Here is a 17,460-nt window from a genome sequence, read left to right on the forward strand (position 1 = left end):
TGCTTGCCTCCATTAGAACTATCTGACTATACAAGCAGCTTTTCCCACTACACTATGAGCTCCCTGATCATAGTAATTATGTCATTTCATCTTCATTCCTCCAAAACACGGGAAAGTACTCCACAAAGGAAGCTCTTGGTCAATACTTTCTGAATGACTACTCTGTAGTTTACATGCATACAACATATTCTACTCACCCTGCCTCAGAGGACTGACGAAGTAACGACTGACTAGTTACCTATTAACTATTTCCCTAATCAATTCAGATTCTACTTAGTTATATTTCAGTATCACTGAACATTATTCATTTTATTTCTAGACCTTAACACTGTTTGAACTATATTCTTTGGGCCTTGGGAGATTCCTGTGTAACCTTTACTCTGAACACATTACTCAGGGCTCTCAATATCCATTCATATGACAATAATTTTTAAGACTTTCTCTGGCTCAGCTAGTTCGATTCCTGGTCAGGGCACATGCCCCGGTTGCTGGCTCAATCCCCAGCAGGGGGCGTGCAGGAGGCAGCCGATCAGTGACTCTCATCATTGATGTTTCTCTCTCCCCCTCTCCCTTCCTCTCTCTGAAGTCGATAAAGCCATATGTTAAAAAAATTCAAAACGACTTTCTCTGTGCAAGTTCCTAAGAACACGAATAAAAGATGGTCTCCACCCATGAAGATTTAACCTCCTGACAGAAAGAAAGACAATTTGATTGTCAGAATTAAGGCCATCATAACAAAGCAAGAGTTATTATCCTCATACCTGCAACTACCTTTTTGATGACTCAAATAATCTTACGTATAATAACATTTTTCAGGTAGTGATAATGGGTACAACTGAAAATCGCTTTGCTGCTACAAATACACATCCAAAAGTTAACCACTGTTAATCAGGAAACCCCGTATATTGTAGCTGCATACGCACATGTGTGCAGAGAACACAAAGTAAATTAGAAATTGTGTTCCCAAATCAGCACAAGCAACAGTTAATTTAAAGTACGAGTCAGGTTGACTCTCGCTAGAAAGGGTTTTATAAGGTGACATTAACCATCCCTGGAGAAAATGTGTTGATCCTGAAGCTTGTGTTAACTGGAGTGCCTGAAAAGAGAAGCGGGTGGGCCAACCACAGCACCGCAGGGGCAAAAGCTTCCATTTCCCTTGCTCTTCGGGATTTCTACTCATCCAGCAGCTGTTTCAGTTCACCTGGCGTCATTCCCATTAGCGTTAGGGAGCAGGTAGATTTAAAATACAGGAGTCCTGGCATTAACGATTTGAGGAGTGCCCCCAAGGGTCTGTTCCACATAATGATGTGACAATCCCAGTCCTTGCTGATTTTTATAACTTCACTAATGGCCTTCGTTTTCTTAGCAGAAAATGCTTTCTTTTTGCATTGCCAATGGAAAATGTATTAATACTTAGAACGGTGTCAAAATGGATACAATTAATATAAGACAGTTCAAGAGAAAATCAATTAATGCCTATTACAGATTCAGAGGGATAAAACTGGTTAAAATCATCTGGCTGATTATTCCTGAGAAGTGTGTCCTAAATAACCAATTAACTTTTAAACACTGAAAACACACAGTGAACCATGCTTAAATCTAATACTAAAAGAGCACATGGCACAGTTGGGAAAGGCAAATGATGGACTGGGAAATGGATACACATAGTCAAATAATAGGTTATTATCAAGACAATAGATTTTGTTTTGGATGGGGAGGCCAGTGGAACTTACTGTATTAGCAAAAACAACTTATTAACTTAATAAATGAATAAATTAAAAGTGAGTCACCCACAAATCAATGATGAGGGGGTGTGCACTAAGGGGCTGAGATTAGTCTAATTTTGTGTATTGGAGGAATGAAATAGCACCAGCCATAGAAAACTAAACACATTATTACCATATGGTCTCGCTCTCATGTTCCTTGGTATTTACTCAAGTTAGGTGACAAGTTATATCTACAAAACAAACCTGCACACCAATGTCTACAGCAGCTTCATTCATAACTGTCTACACCTGGAAGCAACAAAGCTGAACTTCAATAGATGAATGGATAAGCAAACGCTGGTAGATCCATACAAGACAATAGTACTCAGTGAGGAAAGAAATAAGCTCTCAGGCCACGAAAAGACATGGAACAATCTTTAAATGCATATCGCTGAGTGTAAGACGTCAATCTGAAAAGCTTAGACAAAACTATGGAGAAAGTAAACTGATCAGGGGGAAGCAGGGGGGAAGGAAGAACAAGTGGAATACAGGTGATGTTTAGGGCAGTGAAACCGTTCCCTGTGGCACTGCACTGGTGGAACGATGGCTTCACACATTTGGGAAAACCCATAGACTGTAACCACACAAAGAGGTAATCCTAAGGTAAACTATGCACTTTACTTGATAATAACATATCAATATTGGCCGATCAGCTGGAACAAATGTACCTCATTAATGCAAGATGTTAATAACATGGGAAACTAGGGTGGAGTGAGGGAATACATGGGGAACTCTGTACTTTCTGTTCAACTTTCTTTATAAACCTAAAACTAGTCCAAAGGAGAGTCTATTAATTAAAACAATAAAAAATAAAAATAACACTAGCCATTTATGAATGCCTAATGAACCACAGGGGTTTATAATATATGACTAATTTCTCTCTATTAAAGTTGATGTATGTTAAGCATGATGGAAAAGTATAATATATGAAATATGTTGCTATAATGGTACTACGGTCAAAACAGCAGCAAAGTAAATACAGTGCTTCTCATAAAAATAAAAACTAAGAACCAGTAATAACTGAATCTTCCTTTACCATCAAACTTTGCAATGATTGGAGGATATGTTTTAAAAAACAACCCTAAAGCTTCTTAAAATAAACATATATACATACAAACTTGCATACTAAAGTTCTAAGTTGCATATGAACAGGCAAATAAAATTAGAGGCTTATTAACATGGCAAGAAAGCTATACTTTAAAATTATTAATCGCCAGGCCAGTGTGGCTCAGTGGTTGAGCATGACCTAGGATTCAGGAGATCGGGGTTCAATTCCCGGTCAGGGCACATGCCCGGGTTGTGGGCTCAATCCCCAGTAGGGGGCATGCAGGAGGCAGCAGATCACTTACTCTCTCATCATTGATGTTTCTCTCTCTCCCCCCTCCTCCCTTCCTCTCCCTGAAATCAATAAAAATATATTTTTAAAAAAATTTTTTAATTATTAATCAACTGAAAATATTTGAGCATATGATGTTGGTGATAAGGAAAACTTGGGGCATTTAGCCTCCTCTAGATCTGATCTTGTGTTCAAAATATAGAAACATACCATAAATGCATAAATCAGATTAATAAATGCAAATACTAAAACATCTAATAACTTCCAACAGGTTTTGCACACAGCAGTTTCCTTGCTCCTAATTCCTAGGCAACTAAGATTCTGCTGCATTTATGTATTTTTCTCCATTCCTGGCTCTCAGGTCATGTCATTTTAGCATGAAGTGCTAAGTACAATTAATTTGTAGCTCATCAGATCCGCTCACATGGCTTTTCCTCCACATATTAAGTTTATTTGGGTTTCATAAAGATCTACCAGTAATCTAGAGAGGAGGAAGTCATGTAATTATAAGTCACAGCACTGTGACTTTCTATTTGTTTTATCTCATCATCACTGAAACATTTGAAAAGGAAATGCTAAAGGAACTCATTACTAAGAACTACCTGTATCTCCAACTACTATTAAGCTGCATCATGAGCTCACAGGTGTGGTTAAAAATAAATTACATTAAATGGAGGGTCATGTTACGAATTTAACTAAAAACCGTATATTTCAATCCATCTTGACTGTCTCAAAAAAAAGCACTAAAACAAATTCAGTGAAGTTTACCTTGAACATATATGACTGTAAAGTGAACTAAGATCCCAAATTAACCTGAGCTGTAGCCACTTCATAACGCCTCCTACCCCATTTGGGTAACATCAGAATTCAAGCTATGCAGTGCTTTCTCACAGGTTTATTATACGCTTGACCTGTGACTAAATATACTATTTATAATCCTTGAAAAATGAGTTTGTTTCCTTACCACCATCAACCAAAGGTAAAAGTTCTAAACTGCTGGCATCCAGTAGGTAAAATTCTTACAGCAGAATGAAAAGACTAATAGGCCCGGCTGGTGTGGCTCAGCAGCTGAGCATCAACCCCCTTGGGGCTCCATCCCCAGCAGGGGGCATGCAGGAGGCAGCTGATCAATAACTCTCTCATCAATGATGTTTCTCTCTCTCTCTCTCTCCCTCTGCCCCCTTCCTCTCTGATATATTTAAAAAAAAAAAAAAAAGTTATCTTTAAAAGAAAAAAAAAAACAGACTAATGGGAACTGTTTATAACCCTTTCCTCAACTGGCTACCTTAAAAAGGTTTAGCAATTACCAAGTCTGTGTTGAGCGACACACCTTAGGGTTAAGGTATTATGGTAATTACATTTGACAAATCTTTAATTAAGCAGGTCCCAATAGACATACCTAAGAAGTCCCTGCAACTGACCTCAGGCAGCTCCAAAAAAAGCCTTAAAAGCAGAAGAGATGCACAACTTCATACCCAGCTTCATGATGGGAGCCGGTGACAGACCCCATAGACTCCCATCCTCCCCACATACAAAAACCGGTCACATTTAACATTAGCCAGTAAGACAAGATCGCTAACAAATTTCTGCTAGGAAATGGTTATATTATCTCCCCTGAAGACCTGTGTTGGGAGCCAAGACAACTGTAATCAAAGTAGACGAATGCAAAGGCTACCAGTTAAGAGATGAAAGCAAACTCCATTGTGGTAGGCAGTCTGGAAACCAGAGGAACAGTGGCCACAGCGAAATATGTAGCAGCTAACAACTGGGTGTGGCTCCTTTTGAACAATTTTCTTTGGGAAGAGATGGAAGCAACTTAAAGGTATACACAGCACCCCATTCTATAAGCAGTGGCTGCAGTCTCAAATTATAAAGAAGAAAAATAAAGGATCCTCTTAAAGATTATATCCTGATCTTTAAGAAAGAAAACACCTACTTAGAGAAAGAATCAAAGCCATAAATATGACCAATTCCTTACACAGTAATGATAAGTAACCTATGATACATAGCACATCTATCAATATAATGAAAGCTGATTGTCTATTTCTTCTCATTTTAATTTTTCCTAAAGACATGCTAATGACACTAAAATTACCATTCCAAAATAAAAGGTCAAGAATGCATTAATTTTAATACTTCAAAATACCTTTTCACTTTCTGCCAAATTATATAAAAGCATGGGCTAAGTGAGATGCTCTCCGAGACAAACGAGAACTTAACCTTAAGAAAAGCCGAGCATCAATTTTTCATGAATTAGCCACCGGTGGGCTTGCCTTTCATAAAAAGAAAAATTAAATGTCAATTTCACACTTGGTGAACTGCCCCACCTACTGATCCAGATGAAAACATGAAGAAATCCATGGCCAACATATTGACAGCTTGTGATTTCTTTCGAGACACACCTTTTCACCCGGATCCTAGTCTGAGGATAGCATATCCCCACCACACCCAGTGAACAGTAGGAACTGACAGAAGTGTCTTACTTACTTCTGAACACAAAGGCCGAGTAGCTTTCTAAGACAGCCCTAGCAACAGAACTATTTAGATATAATTCGCTCAGATCAAAAGCAAGCATACAGGAATTGATCAATGCCCAGTTTCAGCGCTCGCGTCTGAAGTCAGGCCACTATAACTACAGCTACTCATGTTCTTCCACCAATCGTCTGCTGCGAACTTCCCAGATGAAGAGGACTTTTTATAAAAGAGATTTTTTTTTTTAAATGGGTATTTGCTCTAAGTGAGAAAGATGTTACAAAGCCACCAGGTATTTTTTAACATGCCATGTTAACATATACATGGGCACGTATTTGCATGTGAGTCATGATGCATGGATTTTAAAAAAATTTAAATAGGAAGAAAAAAAAGTAAGTTTGACATAAGATCAGCAAACCAGATGATATTTGTTACCCTGTGAAGCTTGCAAGGTTTGCCAGAAGCCAGGTCACTTAAAGAACAAATAGTGAATGCAGCTAGGAAAGGCCCTGTGGGAACCATTGAATTTGGTCACTTTTTATTGGGCATTCTTGAAAATCAAAATGATGCCTTCCCTAAAATGAAACACTGGAGGAGTTGTGTAGGGCAACACATTTACAAAGTAAGAAATGACATATCCAAGTGCCCCTTTAAAAACAATGTTCATTAAAAATGCTCACTGGCTCACATATAAAAGTTGGTATTAGAAAATAGTTTAAGTTGCCCAGCCAGCATGGCTCAGCAGCTGAGCACCGACCTAGGATCCAGGAGATCGGGGTTTGATTCCCAGTCAGGGCACATGCCCAGGTTGCAGGCTTGATCCCCAGAGGGGGGCGTGTGGGAGGCAGCCGATCAATGACTCTCTCATCACTGATGTTTCTCTCTGTCTCCCTCTCCCTTCCTCTCTGAGATCAATAAAGTTATATTAAAAAAAATAGTTTAAGTTAAATATGGTCATTTTGATGACTGGAAGATGCTGTATATAGTCTCATTTCTGTGTAACTTTCATGTTATTTATATAATTTTTAGGTAAATAAAAGTGCTATTTATCCCCATTCTTCCTGAAGTGTTTCTTTAATGTGCTCACTATCCGATCTTAAAAGAGACTGAATTAAACATCTTATTTAAAAAAGTAAAATAAAATCAATTACTTTTGAGAATAAATTTCTCCAATATAGAATGAATAGAATAGAATAGAATAGAATAGAATAGAATAGAATAGAATAGAATAGAATAGAATAGAATAGAATAGAATAGAATAGAATATAGAATAGAATAGAATAGTCCAAATGGGGGCTATGTTCCTAACTCATACCCATACTTCAAGTCCAGATAATAATAAATCAAAATAACAACAAGAAACTAATGAACCCAACACATAACATTTACTATGGACCAGGCAACTATTCTAAATATTTTAATCCTTTCAGCCCTCATGAAATCCTATGAGGGACGATTACTGCTCTGTCTGTTTTACAGATGAAGAAACTGAGATGTAAGAAGCTAGGTAACCTGCCGAGTCCAGGGTCACCTGGCTAGTAAGTGGCAGAGCCAGGTTCCAAGCAAGCACTCTGACTCCTGAGTGAACCCTTCAAGCACTCCACTGAAGTTGCACCATCTCCTACCCACTGTGAAAAAGCTGGGGGTATCTCACAAAGGCATTTTTAACTCACAAATATCTACAACTAGTTTTCAGAGGAGTAAGGTTCAAGTTGTTCAAAAGCTGGATGCTCAGGATGTGTGACAGGATTAGGAAAAACAAAAGATAAGAATATGATTTTTCATGAGGAAATAAGTGTGGGGAGAGATGGAGGCAAAGGAAAGTACACAACAAAGAAACAAGTCTGAAAATGTGAAACAAAAATAGAAGGAATTTTTTTTTCAAAAAAATAAAGTTACTCTAAGAAACAAAGTCGAGAAACACACCGCACTCCACCTTTAACCCCCAACAAACCAGTTCTCAGAAACACTGCTTCCCTGAAGCTGCTAGTTTTGCCCATAAATTTCCCCAAAATTCTTTTCCATTCTCTTCCTGGGCTATTATCTAACTTCAACCACTGGTCATCATCTTTGCTTTTCTAGCTCGTTTTCTCTCTTGGCCATGAACCGAGGCTACTTCCCATGATTCCACACTGAATTTCTGGTTTCCCTTCCTCAGTGACAATCTTAGAAAGCTTGACTTTCCACATCTATGTTTTTAGTTGCCAAAAATTTATCTCTAATACATCGCAACGTTTCATAAAAGTAAACGGAGAAAAAGCAGAAATAGCACACTGCATCAGGAAAAGGCTCCTTCCCACCTCTCCATCATCAGGGCCATTCTCTCCTGCCTTCGGTGAATGGGCCAGTGGACCCTTTAGTTCCATCCACAGTCAATGCTCACTGATCCTTTAAGATATGCCCCTTCCTTCCTATGCCCACTGCTATAAACACAGCTTCGAAGCTTTCACCACCTGCCCCAATTGCTAGAACAGTTGCATAGCTCATGCGCCTGCCCAAAGCTTCTCCCTCTCCTGTGCCCATGTCCAACTGCCAGATCAGCTCATCTGGAACATCGCCCTGCAAGATCCGCCCAAGGCTCCCCAATGCCGGGTGGATACAACCTTAACCTCCAGAATTTATTTGCAAAGAACCACCTAAACAGTTTTCCCACCCTCATTACCACTGGCTACCTCAAGTGCATTTCTCACTATTCTTCAAGAAGCATTTCCTAATCCCGTCAAAGTGACTAAATTGTGCACTCCCATCTCTCATCTTTGTGGACCCCTTACCTCTGTGCCTTCAATAGTAAACAACTTAAAATATCAAGACCTTGGGTATTTTGAATAGTTAACCACTCATATTTATTTATGGGGTGTGGGACTGGAGAAAATTTCACATCTACTGAACGTGTGCCCAAGTGAAAGAAGGAACCTGTGCTAGCTAGGTTAGGCTTCACCTCACTACTGCAGAGCAAGTATTATTAAGCCATTTTATCCCTCACAACAAATGGTGGCATTAAACCATTTGTCTAAGTTCACAGAGCAGACTCTAGGTCCAAAGTTCATGCCAACTGCTTTTCCTAAGTCTCTTCCTTGGCACAGTCCATCTCTCAACCCATTTGGAAGCCAAAGGAAATCTCGCTGCCCCTCTGAACTCAGCCGCGTCCCTTCCTCACTGTAGCCGTTGTCTGCCCGCGGATTTTGGAAGCTTCGGGCATCCAGGCAAACTCAGTAACTTAGAAACAAAGGTGTTGTAGCCTTTAATTTCTCTAACGCCAGCGCTGGGACCCTGACTACTGAGGTACGGCCATCACGCTGACAAGTGCACAAAGTGACAGCTGACAGCAGGAAGACGACCAGATACCTATAAAAAGCAGACACGGAAGCTATTAAATGACAGTGGCCTAGGAGCATGAGCCTCTGCTATTTTCTCTGTGCATTCTTCTTCAAGGGAGCACTGTAAGCACAAACACAGCCCCCTGCTCTTCCTATTTTCTGCTCAAACACATGAAGGGAAGGGGGGAGCATTTTCTTCTGGTCCCTTCAGTTTTGTCTGTATCAGTCCATGACTGTCTCCCTTTGCTTGTAAAGATGTCCATGTAACACACCAAGGCAACGCTCCGCAATCAGCAATTCTTAACAAATGTCATGTGTTTTTCAGGAGGCCTCCTAAGGCATCGGCCTGTTCTTTCACTATTTTTCTGCAGTGAACTCTTATACACACTTCAAGGCCCAAGGCCGCCTCTCCTCCAATGCTTTCCCAGAAGCCCAAGGGAATGTAGATCAGGAGATGCGCACTCACCCCAAGAAGCTGGTGGCACTACCCATTTAACAGCTGAGGCTACTTGGACTCCAGGTTTCCAAGGTCAAGAGCTTTCAAGTTCTCTCTCACTTCAAATGCCAAGTTCTTCCCAAGTGTAGTGTAAGCTCCTGACAATTCACTTCTTTGATGTCAACATAAGGCCTGACATGGAGCTTCTGACTGCCCAGGAATTTGCTTCAATAACATCCATCTCAATAAACACATTGCCTTGTCGGCTACGGACTAGATAAGGAACCAGGCCACCCTCCCCAGGAAGTGCTTTTTGGAGAGGTCTGCTGGACTTAGATTACTGTTTGATTTCTTAATTTTCCCTTCCTGAGCTTTAATTCCTGTTCTTACCTTTTAAATTCACCAATAAAGAAGGAACCTCTAAAACCCTAGGTACCCTACCCTCAACCCCCAATAAAGGCAGAATCCCAGGCCTGTCCCTCCTTTTCTCTCCTTACCCCTCCCCCTTGTTGTGAGGGACTCAGGAATGTACCCTCCAGGACCTGTGAGTAATAAACCTTGTTTTTTTCAAAGTTCCCTGATGGTTGTTGCTGAGATGCTTCTTAGAATCATAGTATGAACCACAAGAGCTGGTCCAGCCACAACATCAGCTCCTAAAGGGGCAATGTCTGTGGGGGGATCTCCCTTCAGGGTCCAGGTGAGTGCCCCCAGGCATTTCTATCCAATAGTATCACTATGCATAGGCTGAGACCAACACTGAACACCAACACTAGGATGTTTTCCCAAAGAACTTCTATTTGTTATTATTTTAAGATATTCCATTCAACAGTCACTCAGTGCTTTGTATAACTCATTTGTTTATCTTATTTATAATTCCTAACAGCCCTGTAAGACAGGTATTATTAAACGCAATTTATAGCATTTTGAGCATCAAAGAACCTAGATAATTTGCTGAAAGTCACAGAGGTAATAAGTAACAAAAGCAGGGTTTACACCTATATCTTTTGCATTAAATCTGGTGGTGGTTTCCTCGCAATTAGAAATCCGCCCCCAGGACCTTAAAAGTATCTCCAGCACAGCTTACATACATCATTTCCCTCTATAATTATTGCTGAGTTGTCTTGCACAAGTCCTAGAGTGTGAAATCCTCAAGGAGAGAGATGGTGTCAAATTTAATATTTACACTTTTCATCTCCGCTGTAATGTACCAGATGGCCCACGGCATGGGATGTACATGTGGACAAAGGATCTGGAGTCAGATGGCTGGGCTCAAGCCCCAGTTCTGCCATTTCCCTGAGAGCTTAGGAGAGTTATGTAACTACTAGGAACTTTACTCTTTTTTTTTTTTTTTTTTTTTAATAAATTTAGACTTCAGTAGTAGTATGTACTTCCGAGGGCTGTGAGGATTCATTGAGAAAGCAGGTGACACGGCTAGCACAAAATAAACCTTTTGCTAAAATGAGTGGCTCTTACTGTTATCGGTGAGGTCATTCAGCTCAGGAAGGACTTCTTTCGGCGCTATGGCTGGCTGTCCTGCAAAGCATTCCCAGATGAAGCATAATTAGGAATCTCTCCCCCATGCTCCTACTACATCTGAACCCCCATTATCGCTACACAAAATGGCAGGTTTCAGTGTCTATCTCCCAGGCTGCAAGAGACATTCCCAGCATCATCTACCGTGCCTCCCATGCGCGCATAAGCCCCCGCCTGGGATACCCTTTATTCTCTCCTCTACTGCGGCAATCCCGTTCATCCCTCAGCAAGAAACTACCACTCCAACCGGAGGCCCCCTCGCTGTCTCGGGCAGTTGCAATTCCCAGAGCAGTTTCTCCACACCTCGACCATTGTACTTACCTCACCATCGTTTTATTTACTCATCTATACCCTTGTCTCTCTAACTAGACTGTGGGCTCTTCCGTGTCAGAAATCCCATTCTATTCCTTGTTTTAGGCCCGGCCCATGTAGAACAGAACATATGGCAGATGCTCAAGAACCTTCTGTTTGCATGAATGACTGATGAACAAACGAAGGGAGCAGGGGCTAAACAACACATAACATACTCGTTCAGTGGAATTTGAAGTATTATGAACTAACCAGGCTTCGGGTCACCAGGCATGAATTGTTGTGACTCCTATAGTATAGAGCCAGGTATTTTGAGAATGGGTCTTCAGGCATCATTTCAGGTTGAAGGGATTACAAGAAAGTATATATGTAGGTAGACACCTGGAGTTGGGGCAAATAAAGTTTTGTTTCTTGTCTTAAGCTGTTTAGAAATCAGAACCATTGGATCATTTCACCATCATCATAAATAATATTCCATGGGGATAGATTTTAAAAACAGACAGAGATTTCGATTGCTCCCTCCTGGAGTGCAGGCTATAGTTTTCCTCTCAGTGCACACTTCTAGAGGCAAGAGAGAGAGCATAGGAAGGAGGCTGGAAATGGGAAGCAAAGGGGAAGACAAATGCAGACACGAAGATAAAATCAAGAAAGGAACATGGTTTGCATTCCAAAACTACAATGGGAAAGATCTACAGGTCATCTCGAATTTGGACTACAGAGTTGCCTGGCTTTGATCTAAGACTGGACAGCCTGACAGTTTTCACAAGTATTAAATTTAGTTTATAACAATGAAAATAATGTCCTTAATATTTGCCTTTGAGAAAAATCACTCTCTGCTATTTCCCTCTCCCATTACTTGGTGACACTGAAACAAATATAGTAACACAAGAACTAGAAATGTTAAGAGAACTTAGAACATAGTTTATTTTTGTCCCATCTCATAAATAATTATATAGTGAAAAGAGGAGGATATTGAGATCTTGAACTAACAATTCACAATTAAAATCTTCTATGGAATCAATGTGGTAATGCTTCAGGGAAATGTCAGCTTTATTTGTTGGCTATACTCACACAAGGCATTGCAATAGGTGTAAAAGAAACTGTAGCTTCTCTTCCAAATATATGTATTTTTTTAACATTTTTTTTGCCCTACCAGGCATGGCTCAGCGGTTGAGCATCAACCTAGGATCCAGGAGATCGGGATTCGATTCCCGGTCAGGGCACATGCCCCAGTTGCGGTCTAGGCAGCCAATCATTGACTCTCTCATCATTGATGTCTCTCTCTCTCTCTCTCTCTCTCTCTCCCCCCCCCTCTCCTTTCCTCTCTCTGAAAATCAATAAAGATACATAAGGGGGAAAATTTTTTTTTTTTTATACATATCTTTATTTATTTCAGAGAGAGAAAAGGAGGGGGAGAGAGAGAGAGAAACATCAATGATGAGAGTCATTGATGGGCTGCCTCCTGCAGGCCCCCGACTGGGGAATAAGCCCGCAACCCGGGCATGTGCCCTGACTGGGAATCAAAACACAATCCCCTGGATCCTAGGTCAATGTTCAACTGCTGAGCCACCCGAGCCAGGCTCTCCCTGGTATTTTGATTGTCCTTGATACAGTCTGCACAGGGGTGGGCCACACTACACTAATGCAAATGTACATGTATTCATTACAAGTTATCACTTCTTGTCATTGGAAAGTAAAGAAAGTGGATAAAACTTTTAATAACACACTCAAGCTTAGATCTATAAAAACACGTAATGCTTAAATACACAGAGTTAAGCCAATGTGCAAATGAGCAGTTAAGACTATAGATACATGGATTAGATTTGACCTACTGAGTGACAACAGACTCAGCCAGTGAGACTCATACACATTCATGGATTAACGACTTGAATTACCAAGACAGTGTTTTGTTCATCAGCCTTTCCTTTTACAGAAAAGCTAATTATATCTATGAAGTATTCCTCTCTCTGATCTTGGAATGTTCATTCTGACTTCAAGAAAAAAATAACTTGCATAAAATATTGAACCAAATCGGGAAAATCAACATTCTTCCAAATACAGGACTACTAAAACATGTAGCCAAATCGGACTACCTTTGCCAAAAAAGATGGAGGGGGGAAAAAAAATCAAAAAAAAAAAAAAAAATCAAGGCTACAGACACAATCTTCATTGCCTAAAATTTCTAGGACTGCTCCCATTTTTAGGGTCAAAAATGAGGGATAGGCAAAGGTAGAGTGCAACAATGAGATGCTCTATACTAATAACGAATACATTTGGCTTGGGAATTTTAAAGAGATCATAAATCTTCTCAACTCCCGCACTTACCTAGTTTTGTATTGTGTAAGCTAATTTAAAATAAATCCTTACACCTTGAGCATTTCCCCACTGAGGAAGGTAGTCAGGAAATAGCTTGAACTAACACCCAATGATGTTGTTAAGGAAACAAAACAAATATATTATCTGTTTCCTAACCTCAGGAAGCTGGAAACAGGTTGAGGACACCAAAGAGAACATTTAAAAATAAGTCAAGAGCATTTAGAAAGCAAAATGCAGACCTTAATAAAATGCATATTAAGAAAATGAAAGAGCTCAGGCATGTGAGCTCTCTTCAGTATTCTCAAAGCTGGTATCAGGAATAATTAGAAACAGTAAACAAGATTGTGAAGGAGGTAAGTGCTGTGATTAGTTGAGTCAGAGGCATCAGGTATTCCATTTGGGGAAGTAGTATGTGACAGGCACATTAACAGACTATGTAACTCTGTGCACAAGTGAGGACAACCAGACTGGCCTGGCTCAAATCAAAGTACAGTTCAAATTCACTGAACACTGAGTATGAAAACAATGGGGGTCAGACAGTGAACTTCTAGGTAACCATGGCAAACAACAGAAACATGTGAGGAATTACTAATTTTTGTCATAATCAACAGTGCTATGGCTATTTTTCATCTAAAACAAATATTATAATTTTATAAAATGTATAAAATAGGCCTATATTTTAAATGTTTTATGGAAACGTTTGTTCATGGAGACCTGAGCCTCTAAATTAAGAGCTGAGACAGAAGAATCAATAATATTCCACTTGGAAGCTGCAGGACTGAATGAATCGTGAAACTCTTAGCAATCTCTGTTTACTGGAAATGAAAGAATTTTCCCCTCCACAGTGGTCAGATCTTTTCTTTAAAAGTGGACAATTTAGAAATACTACCTTCCACCTTTATTTTGAAAATGAACTGTTAGAAAATATTACATTGTTATCACTGATTTCTTTTGTAGCCTATGTCTCCTCCTCACAGCAGTCAAAGCCAATCCCTGAGTCACTGCCTTCTTTAATTTGTCATTAACTTATCCCCCCCCCCCCCATTCTCAAGTGTACCTTTCATCGCGCATTAGGGCACAAATAAACAGTTTTATAACAGATACCCACAGAAAGATGATTCCATAAATCGCATTTTAAAGTTCACATTTTGCGTGGAAAAACCAGAACAACTGATACCCACACTAACATCTCTTGTATTTACTACATGGTGCTTAGACCGAAAGAATTCATTCTTCGAAAATGGAGAAAAACACAAACAAACCATAAAGAACGAGCGGCGCCGGGCCATCCTTCAGAAGGGCAACAGGCAAAATCATTTTCTGGCCCCCAGTTTCTCTGCCTGCAAAATAGGATTGCTGTAGTAAGTGCTAGCCAGGTAACAGACTCTGCAGGGAGGCTGATCAGGTAGCCATGGTGTCCGTGGTGTGGAACATATTCTTTGCAAACAGATGACAAAGAACTGACTGCGCCCCTGGACCAAAAAGAATGCCTGCTGCTACGATAGGCAAACGTTATTGACAGAGAGAAAAATGATCACGTCTTGCATGTGGCAAGCACTATTTCAAACACTGCAAAATATTAAATCAATGGCCACCATAAGCCTAAGGGGTAGATTCATAATTACCTCCATCTTAGAGACAAAGAGACTGACAGATTAAGTACCTTACCCAAGATCACACCAGTTACAAAGTGGTAGAAGTGGGTTTTGAACCCAGGGAGTCTGGCTCCAGAGCCTCCTTTCCTAACTCTGCTTCTCTAACCAACCCAGTTCTATCTGTTGGTGGGTCTTTACTTCCCTTTTTCTCATGACCACCTGCTGATGAACATAAAGTACAAAAAAACCTAAGTGAAGGTCACTGATTTTTATTCTATCATAAAGGGGGCTACCTTGGCCAGAGAAACGCGTCTATTCACTGTTTCATTTTTATCATTAAAGACAATTAGAAAACTAATATATGAGCTTGGCTTTATTCAACAACAATAAAAACTATTACAAATACTAAAGGGATATAGTTTTCCACACCAAGAATGATTAATGTGTCTTCCATAAACTGAGCATTTCTTTTCTTTATGGGGGGAATCATTAATATGAGTTGGTTCTCTCTAACACACTGTCACTCCCCCGCCCCAAAATCAAACATATTCTCAGAAAACTATGGCAAAAAATGGGCATAAAATAAATTTTAGTGTTTTTTCTTCTTTCGTGATAACACCACAGTCTATTCGCATATTCTGAACAGAAATATTACAATGTTTAAAGGCTAATATATATTAATTACTACCTTTATTTAGGTACAGTATAAAATTTTCTTCAGTGCATAACTATCTTTATTGACTGGCAAGACACGCAGCTGAAATCACAGGAACTAGAAGCTAAGAATGCCCTTTAAGGAAAAAGCATTTCCTTCCTCTGTAAAGTGCTGTCATTTAACTATGAATATAGCCTCCCACAATTTAATCTGATAAAAATAAGCCAGCCTTAGTGGACAATGACATTTGTCATAAAAGCATGAATTACACAAATGATAGCTGTTGCCTACCTTAGACACTGCAGCACTAAGTTCCCCATCTTACCTTTAATGTTTATGCTATCTATTGAAATATCTATTCGAGGCAGGAATATTAAAAGCATGACATTTAATATAATCAAAATAATCACAATCATCAGATGAAATGAGAAGATCCAACAAAGTACATAAGACATTGAAGATTGTTAAGAAAATGGAGATGATATGGAGATGGGGGTATAAATACAGCCTTGCCTAGAGAAAGGGCAATGATGGCTCAAGGTCTTCTGAAGACCCATGAAACTCACAACCTCTCAGAAAATAAAGAACATCTCTGTGCAAACTTTGGAGACTCTGAGATGCATCAATAACCAATAGTAACCAAAAGAGTCATGAAATTCCTATATGCTATACAAAGTTTAATAGGATTTAATACTGCAATGACAACCTTGACTAAAAACCAAGATACTGGCGAGCCATAGGGTATGCATCCAAAACCTAAGTTAAAAGGTCATTTACACCATGGAACTGCAGGGATGAGGAAATATGATGTTGTACTTACCATCCAAGCCTCTCTCACACACTGAGGACAAAGAATTCTGAGGGGTAATTTCATAATACTTATATAACTTCCAGGTACCGCTGATACTGTTGTAATTAGCTATCTATTAATAATAGGAAAGGAACAAAGGGAAGGCCAGACATTACAGGCATGTTATTTGGGCACCTTTGCTAGGAAGCTGCAACTTTGCACTCCCCAGGGAACCACTGGCCCATTCCCTGCACATCACTGGGGGAAGGGGTCCAACAAAGGGGAGACAGATTCATGCACAGTGAAGTTAGGTACCTATCAGTCAAGCCTGGGGAACCATGGATTAGCCAGAATGGATAGAGCCAATGAAAGCCCAGTAAAATTGGGGAATACATAATCCCCTAAATAAAGGAGTTCACTCTCTTATGACTCTGGTCCTGTGGCTTGCTTTTGGCTTCCTTGCATTTGCCCATGTTTCCTTCATAGTCATGTGGCTCTGCAGACCCCACACACAATGGACTGATTGACTGCAGCAAGAAACACAAACTAAGCTAGCCTGATGCTGGACTGGACTATGGCCTAACATGTCACAGAAACTTTGGACACTGGCTCTGATTCCAGCCCTACTGAAGCCCCAGCTACACTTCTATAACTGGACTAAGGGAAATGGGACTTTGTAAACTCAAGGATTTCATTCCACACAAATAAAAATTACTCATCCCCCTGTGCGAGTCTCAGAAAATTCTTTTTCTCGGGATATTGCAAGAAACCCACTCCCATGACCAACAGATGGGGACATGGTCCTGTCCCCACCATTAACACCACAATCAATGCATCTTCAAGGATGCATGAATTTAAAATACTTCTCCATATGCTACATCACCAGGACATACATTTGCAAACAAGTACGGAGAAAGACCTACAGAGAAAGTGAT

At 40.0% G+C, this 17,460-nt stretch overlaps 1 protein-coding gene across 1 annotated transcript in view; it reads right to left on the reverse strand.

The window, feature by feature from the left end:
* The window catches only part of DIAPH2 (diaphanous related formin 2), a 757,596-nt gene that overhangs the window by 476,317 nt on the left and 263,819 nt on the right, over positions 1 to 17,460 (reverse strand). The window contains exons 19-20 of the mRNA XM_081126081.1: positions 14,748 to 14,825; positions 10,801 to 10,860 (exon numbers count right to left, since the gene is read on the reverse strand). Coding sequence (XP_080982207.1) covers positions 10,801 to 10,860; positions 14,748 to 14,825 — 138 coding nt within the window. The remainder of the gene's footprint in view (positions 1 to 10,800; positions 10,861 to 14,747; positions 14,826 to 17,460) is intronic.

The sequence above is a fragment of the Miniopterus schreibersii genome, assembly GCF_964146895.1.
Source record: "Miniopterus schreibersii genome assembly, chromosome: X".
In the NCBI taxonomy this organism is placed as follows: domain Eukaryota; kingdom Metazoa; phylum Chordata; class Mammalia; order Chiroptera; family Miniopteridae; genus Miniopterus; species Miniopterus schreibersii.